The sequence below is a fragment of the Stegastes partitus genome, unplaced genomic scaffold, assembly GCF_000690725.1.
Source record: "Stegastes partitus isolate 25-593 unplaced genomic scaffold, Stegastes_partitus-1.0.2 Scaffold2594, whole genome shotgun sequence".
NCBI classification, from domain to species: Eukaryota; Metazoa; Chordata; class Actinopteri; family Pomacentridae; genus Stegastes; species Stegastes partitus.
The window spans coordinates 1-8,325 of NW_007580325.1; the positions used below are offsets into that span (position 1 = coordinate 1).

Below are 8,325 nucleotides of genomic sequence, written 5' to 3' on the forward strand. Positions count from 1 at the left end.
TGCATCAGGGAATCACAGCCCCTGTTCATGGGTCACCCGCTCAACCAGGTGAGTTATAGGGGTGTCCACATTTGTCAATTTCAACTTCTTTCACTTATTGAATTTCATCAGCTGTGACTGGAGCATCACATATGGTCTTAAAATCCTCATCAATTATTTTAGTGTCCGTTAAAGAGTTAAAAAAAATGTTCCAGTTCCACTGGTGATAAACTAGATTAATATCGGGAACTGTAAAATGTTTCACTTAACTTTGCCCTTCAGATAGATTTTCTGGCAGAATATAAGTTAATGAGATTAGTTAAGAAGATATTTTCATCCTTTATGTTGTTTTTTTTGTCCTTCTGTGCCTTTTTTCATGAGGATTTTCCTTAATTCATATTTTAGTAGCTCCCAGTAACGCCCATCATGTTCTTTTCAAGCTCTGCCCATTTTAGATGCTCTGCATTTTCCTTTTAATGACCAAACACAATGAACTGTTGCGCAGAAGTCAGTTATTCAGCTTCCAATATCCAGGAGTTCTTCTGTTGATTCTTTCAGAGGACATATGCACACACAGCTGGACGGCTTTATGATCTGTTAAAGGTGCTTGAACAATATCCACACAACAATCTGAAAAGTGTAAAGTATCAGATATTAACCACATGTCTGTCGTTGAGAGCTGGGAACCGGATTTGTTTGTCCAAGTAAAGTGTGTTGCTTTAGGATTATTAACCCTCCAAATGTCTCATTGGCCAACGGTCAAGCTCATCATTTACAGTCATGTTGAAATCACCCCCAAAAAAACCTTTAAATCAGAAAATGTCTTTTAAGAGCATCGATACAAGCGCTCAGAGTGTCAAGCAGCCTGATATTATCCTTAATTATCCCAAATAGCGGATTGCACTTTAGCAGTTGCGTGCCCTCTTGTGGTAGAAACGGGGTATTACAACTTGCTAGTGCAGCCAGCAGACGCAGCAGGCCGATGTTGGATTTGTGATTCCTTTCAAATGAGAAATTTGAATAAAAATCTGTTGGCACCTTTGTTAAATTACACATAGTAATATTATAATGTAATATTATTCAAATTGAGAGCGGTCCTGCACTCAAAACCTTACTTAAACAGACAATTATTATCAATGTAGAGCACTAACAGAACCAAAATTAAAAGTATTGAACGCAAAAAACTGTCTTTTGCTGCTACATTTTGTCGTATGATCACATGATGCATGAATGTAAAGTATTATTTTAATGTCTTAGCTAATAAAAGTGGAAATAATTTTAACTATGTCTTGTAATTATAATCAAAGAAGTAACTGCAAACTAAAGCGGTCAGATGTACTTCAGTAACAGCTGTGTTTTCCACTGATATGTTATGGAGAAAAGGTATAAACTAGAAGACAAATGCAGTACTTGAATTAATGTAGATACACTCAACCCACCACTGGACAAAAAAGAAGGAGCATAAACTAACCCCAGATTCTCCAGAGTAGCCTCGATAACAGCTTTGCACACTCTTCATTCTCTCAACCAGCGTCATGAGGTCGTCACCTGGAGCTTCTCCAACAGTCTTCAAAGAGCTCCCACATATGCTGAACACTTGTTGGCTGCTTTTCATTCACTCTGCGTTCCAACTCATCATCCCAGACCATCTCAGTGGGTTTTAGGTTGGCGATGGTGGATTCCAGGTCATCTGATGTGACTCTCCATCACTCTGCTTCTTGATCAATCTGCCCTCACACAGCCCAGAGGGGTGGTTTTGGCTCATGGTCCTACTGAGCTGAAATCAGATGAGATGGTGCATCGGTACCTGGGGAGTGCAGGTGAATAAAGTCCATGACTGAAGGAACAGAATCCAAATAAGGGGCTGAACCAATAAAGGGCAGGTAGGCAGGTAGGCAGGCGAACAAAGAAGATGAACAGTAGACTGACAAACAGGGTTCAAAAAACCAAATGCACATACCAGAAGCAGACGAGGAACATGAGGAGAACCGGGCAGGTGAACACGAGGGAAGCAACGGCAGAGTAAAAAAACAGAAAGATGCAGGACTGTACTGTATGAACACAGAGAACTAATGGAGGAGACAAGACACGGTGGAAATAACTGGGAAATCATAAAGGTAGGGGAAAAGAAGGAAGTAAAATGAAAAGAGACACACAAGGACAAGGATCTTTTCAAAACAGGAAATGAACTGAATATTTCATAGATATTGGTATAAACACACCATGACTTCTATTCCAAGTCTAGCTCTTCCCAATATGTTTTCTGTCCCTTTTTCTCCCCAATTAGTATTATTACATGGCTTTTCTTTATTTTATTCACCTCAAAAGCTCTTTGGAAGATGCTCTGGCCAGTGTTGCATTAACAACTACATGTGAATGATGAATCCATGAAATTCGTTAAGGCAATCTGTTGGCACCTTTGTTAAACGAGTCACAGTAATACTGTAATATAATAATGGCATATTATTCATACCAAATTAAGAAAGGTCCTGTGCTTACGACCTTGCTTAAACAGACATGCACTCACCAGTCACCTCCTCTGCATCCCAGAGAACCAACTGGAGTCAAAAGTCTTACATTTGGATTCCTCAGAGCCAAAGTCCAGGTTTAAACTAATCAAATATCTGTTTCATTTCTTCGCAGCTGTCAGCTTTTCCTGTTGGTCTCCCTCAGTGGTGTTTTCTTCTGTTGAGATTTGTCTGCTACCGCTGGTCACAGATCTCAGGTGTTTGTTGATTTCTGAGGTTCACTGAACCTGTTCTGTACAGCAGAGGGAGCTGTGGGGTTTCCTCTCCTGGCATGAGAGCATGTTCCATCACAGCATTTTTTGATGGTTTAGGTGTTGAACTTTGCCAGCCTGAATGACCTAACTAAGTACTTCCTCTTAAGTTCTGTACTAAGTTTGCTTTATTTGACATGTCACAATTAAAAAAATTACCAAAAGAAACCACACCTGACTCTGAGTTTTTGGATGAACTGCAGGCAGAGAGGAGATAACAAGAAAGACGAAGAGGCAAATAGACTTGTTCAATAAAATTAATGCAACATAGCTCAAAAACAGTTTGCAGAGGTTGTTGTTGGAAGATACAACATCATTCTGGAGTTGATGTATCATTAAAAAGAGTTTGAAGGGTTGTGAAAATGTACAGTACGGCATGTGGAGCAGCCTTTTTTTTTTTTTTTCTTCCAGTGTTGGTAACACCTGTGAAAACTTGGAATGCCTACAGGATTTTCCAGTTGTTGTGGAATAATATTTAAAGAAATGTAACTAATGTCACACTGCACAGGAGAGCAATTTGAGTTCTCTCTGCTTCTAGCGATGTTTGCACTGTTTCCACTGAGGTGCAGGACTTTACATTGCAGTGAAAATTAATTCCACGGCGAGGAGTGAAAATGTTCGGAAACACTCAGAAACTGCTGCTTGGATTTCAGAAGGTTAATCCAAAAAAACACATCTAATAGTAAAACATCGGCAGGGATCATTTTACTGCAAAACAGCTGCCTTTACTTGTCATACTTTGGCACAATTTGCTGAAAATACTTTTACTTCAGCTATGGTTTCAAATGCAAGTTTCTCCTTTAGCATTTTCACTGTGTGCTATCGATGCTTTTACAGAAGGATCTGAATACTTCTTTCACCAGTGCTCGCAAAAGTAATGATAAACTGGTGTTTCTCTTTACTTATTTGAATGGTTTCTGTCATAATATCGACCACTGCAGAAGCTGAGCAGGGCTAGTTGCTGTATACCAAAACTACATTGCCACAAAAACAGCTGATACTCTTAAACTAACTAATTAAGTTCTTCCACTGAGCTTTTAACAGAAAACCCTTCCAGGTTGCTTCCTCGTGTTAAGGTAGCTGTTAGCACGGCAAACAAACTGGACAGCTTGTATTTAAAAGTTGTTGAAAATGGAAAATAGGAAGAATTGCGAGCTTCTTAACTAATGATATTCTTGTTATACCCTGTCATATCAGTTACTGCTCTGCTATGTGGGACGACGTAACTCAGAACGATCCGGACAGACGGCAGGATGCACTAAATAGGATCATTCCTATGGTTTGGCTTTAGGATTAAGGGCTCGCACCTCATGATGGGATGCAGAGAAACATGTGAGAAAACATCACAAGTTGTCTCTGTAAGGTTTCAGTACTTTCTGCTGACACTAAACTGCCGTCATCGGTCTTGTGATTCCTCTCGCAAGTGTGTTTGCTGACGACCCAGACCAACCAGCTCTCTGTTCGTGCCATACACGGCTCAGAAAAGGACGGTAGAAACACAACATTTACATTGTGCCTCTGAGCTGTATGTGCTAAACCTCAGGCTGTATCTGTTACTAACCCGGATGCAATTTTTATTATGCATAGACAGTTGAAACCAGAAGTTTACACACACAGAAAAAGACCTTTTTTTTTCACTGTCTGACATTAAATGTGACAAAACTTTTCCTGTCAGTTAGGATTACCAACATTATTTCTATTTGCTAAATGCCAGAATAATGAGAGACAGAATTTTTTATGACTTTCTTCAAAGTCATTAGTTTCCACCCATCTCCTCAGTATTTAGTAGTGTTGCCTTTAAACTGTATGACTTTGGGTCAAACGTTCTGGGTTTCCTTCCACAAGCTTCTCACAACAGTCTGATGAGTTCTGGCCCATTCCTCCTGACAGAACTGGTGGAAGTGTGTCAGGTTTGTTGGTCTCCTTGCTCCACTAATGTTCTCCAGGATGGAGATCAGGGCTTTGTGATGGCCACTCCACAACACTGACTCTGTTGTCCTGAAGCCTCTCTGTAGCTACTCTGGTGCTATGCTGAGGGTCATTGTCCATCTGAAGACCCATTAGTGGCCAAGCTTTAACTTCCTGGCTGATGTCTGGAGATGTTGCTTCAATATCTCCACATCATGTTCTTTCCTCATGATGCCATCTATTGTGTGAAGTGCACCAGTCCCTCCTGCAGCAGAACAGCCCCACAGCATGATGCTGCCACCCCCGTGCTTCACAGTTGGGATGGTGTTCTCAGGCTTCAAGCTTCCCCCTTGTTCCTCCAAATGTACCGATGGTCATTAAGGCCAAACAGTTCAGTTTTAGTTCCATCAGACCACAGGACATGTCTCCACTGAGCAGCCTTCCAGCCCATGTCGGTACAGGACTTGTTCCACTGTGGATAATGACTCACTGATCAGCTTCAGCAGCATCTTCACAAGGTCTTTAGCTTCTGTTCTGGGGTTGATTCGCACATTTCACACCAAAACACTTAATCTCTATGAGAAAGTAATTATTATTATTCTGGTGATTAGCAAATAGAAATAATGTTGTTAATCCTAAGTGACCTGAAGCAGGAAAAGTTTAGTCTGATTTAATGTCAGACTATTAGAAAATTAGGGTTATGTATCTTTTTATATAATGAATGTAAACTTCTGGTTTCAGCTGTTTCTGGTAGAGTTTTAATTTAGGCTCAATAATATCTCAATCACTGACTCATCATTTTAACTCATAATGAACAGTTTTAAATAAGTGGAAGCAAAAACATCTATTCTCCCAAGTGTCGAGAGCCCAGCGTTGCTCATTGTACCCTCACAGTTGTGGAGCTGTTAAAGACTGAATATGGGAATGTTTTTTTTTTTCCTTCAAGTGAAAAAACAAAAAGTACAATCGATTTTGTTTGTGAAGCAATTAAAACGTTCCTGTACAAACAGCAGCTACTAAACTACTCCAGCAAACACGTGATGAGTTCATCTGCAAAAACAGATGACTCCATTTTTGTAGATATTCAGAAAACATATTTTTTTGTTGTTTGCTTGAGCGAATATCGATCAAACTGAAGTTGAGTGGATCTGACTCAGTAGAATGACAAAAGTAGGGATAACTTAAGTTTGATTGATATTGTCTCAGGCAGACGATGGAAAAGTTTTCTGAAGGTTTGTGAAGATGCCGTTATCTGTTGTTGCAAATGAACTCTCCAAGTGTTTATTTGCACAAACATTTGACAGTGTTTGCTCAGACTACCGGACTGAAACGTGTCAGCTGAACATCATTTTCCTTAAAGTTTGCACGACACGTTTCTTCACGCTATGCAGCCTGGTGGAAAAGATGAACCCTCCCGCTCTGCTGTTCCCCAATAACTAAATCTTCTGTTGATGTTAAAAGGAAGTATAAAAATCTCTACAAATTATAAAAGCAACATGCACGTCCCTGGTTTCAGATAAATGTCGCTGAATGAAAAACACACCCCTCAGAAGCGTCAGGTTTTTAAGACTGCAATTTATCTGTGTAGGGGTATCTTTGAGTAGATGTTGTTTGTATAAAACTTTCGCTTACAGCTGTCTGGACCATCCATCCATCATCTATACTCCACTTAATCCTCACTAGGGTCATGGGGGGCTGGAGTCTATCCCAGCTGACTCAGGGTGAAGGCAGCTTCACCTGGACAGGTCACCAGTCTATCACAGGGCTACACTTAGAGACAGACAACCAAGCACACTCACATTCACACCTACGGACAATTTAGAATCACCAATTAACCTCAGCATGTTTTTGGACCTTGTGGGAGGAAGCCGGAGAGAACCCACGCTGCACGGGGAGAACATGGAGACTCCACACAGAAAGATCCCGGTGTCCTCACCAGGACACAAACCGGCGACCTTTCCTACAAGTGTCTTATTGCATTTTGTAAACTATCCATCGATTAACTGGATGTAGACGGACACAAATAAAATCAGCACTGAAAGAAAAATCCTAAATACTCAGCTGCTAAATATCACAGCAACGAGTGGTCGCTGTCTCACAAAGCCTGTTTTCATACATAAAATTGGACAAATAATAAATTGACATCTCAATCAACAACACTGGGATACTTAAACTGCATGTTGTGGATCATTATTTATAATGTAGGATATCTGTTAGTGAAAGCTGCGTGGACACATCTGCACACATCTGCTACAGTCTTAATATATCTACCTCCACCTTTTGCACCGCCTCCAGCTGGTCGGTCGGCTTTGCTGAACTGGATACCTTCGACAAACAGGGCGTGGCAGAGCTGGGCAGGGTCTTCAACTTACCTTCTACTTAAACCCTCACGGCCGATCGTCTCTTCACTGTGTGGACTCATCTCCTGAATCCAGGTAGGAACAGGCTGCAGCACAACCAGCATAAAGAAACACACTATCAGCGCTGCTTTTACTTTATGACTTCTGCAAACTTTAGTTATAAGCTGCTGTGATAAGATAAGATTGCTCAAACTTAAGATTTTAAGTCGTATATTTTGAGGAAACTACTGGTGATTGTATGCTATATTCTGATTGCAGGCTCTTGCTTCATCGAGGCTTCCTTCGCTTTTCACAGGTATGTGAAAATCTTTCGGAGAGATGCTGAAAATCTAGATTCAAATTATGATTAATCAGTTCCACATTCCTGTGTCTGTTGTCATTATTGATGCTATATATATTATCTCTCTGTGTCCAGACCTTCTACACTGAAAATGAGCTGCTCCATGGAACTAACTAATTTGGAAACAGCTGTGGCTTACATGTTCAGCGTCTTTATGTCCAAACAAGGGGACAACGGAAAAATGGATAAATGGGATTTTAAAGAGGTGCTGAATAAGGAGCTGCCTTCATTCACCAAGGTGAGGAGAGCAGTCTCTAATTGTAGATATGCTTGTGTACACACACATATACATAAACAGGTTCTTGTAACTGTGTACAACTACACCACAGCATGCTCTAAATACATATTTGATGGACTTTATTCCTCACAAAAATAAATGGGGGAATCAAAGAAAAGCATTTCCACTTAAGGAAACTCCCAAAAAGCACTGATGTTTGTATTCTGTCCATGCAGGGAAAATGTGGAGATGAAATTTTCCGCTCTGTGGACCTGGATGAGGATGGATACGTGGAATTCAGAGAGTTTGCCTTGCTGGTCGCCACTTACGCCTCCGAACATGCTGACATCCTTCAGGCTCTCGTTGCTGCTTACAAATCAGCCTGAACATGTAAAACACTACTGATGGATAAAATTATCCGTCATCATCTGACCTAAATGTGGTTTCATCTCGGAACAATAAAACAGTTCCAATCCTGTTTGTGTGTACGTTTGAAATACTATATGAACTGGGATGGCATTACTTTTTTCATGTGTATATGTGTATATGGCTTTTATTGGCTCATGTTGTCCGACTATTGAACTCCATTATTGCTTTCTTCTGCTTTTCCATCCATCCATTTTCTATACACCGCTTAATCCTCATTAGGGTCGCGGGGGGGCTGGAGCCTATCCCAGCTGACTTAGGGCGAAGGCAGGGGACACCCTGGACAGGTCGCCAGTCCATCGCAGGGCTACACTTA

At 40.8% G+C, this 8,325-nt stretch overlaps 1 protein-coding gene across 1 annotated transcript; it reads left to right on the forward strand.

The window, feature by feature from the left end:
• The first annotated feature begins 7,457 nt into the window (after window positions 1–7,457).
• On the forward strand, window positions 7,458–7,969 carry LOC103375441 (protein S100-A2-like). The gene is made up of 2 exons (XM_008305734.1): window positions 7,458–7,604; window positions 7,820–7,969. Exons 1-2 carry the CDS (start codon window positions 7,458–7,460, stop codon window positions 7,967–7,969), a joined length of 297 nt encoding a protein of 98 aa, XP_008303956.1.
• The last annotated feature ends 356 nt before the right edge of the window (window positions 7,970–8,325 follow it).

Coding starts and splice junctions, on each gene's coding strand:
- LOC103375441 (XM_008305734.1), top strand. CDS start 7,458: ATGAGCTGCTCCATGGAACTAACTAATTTGGAAACAGCTGTGGCTTAC. Junction 7,605..7,819: donor AGCTGCCTTCATTCACCAAG/GTGAGGAGAGCA, acceptor CTGTCCATGCAG/GGAAAATGTGGAGATGAAAT.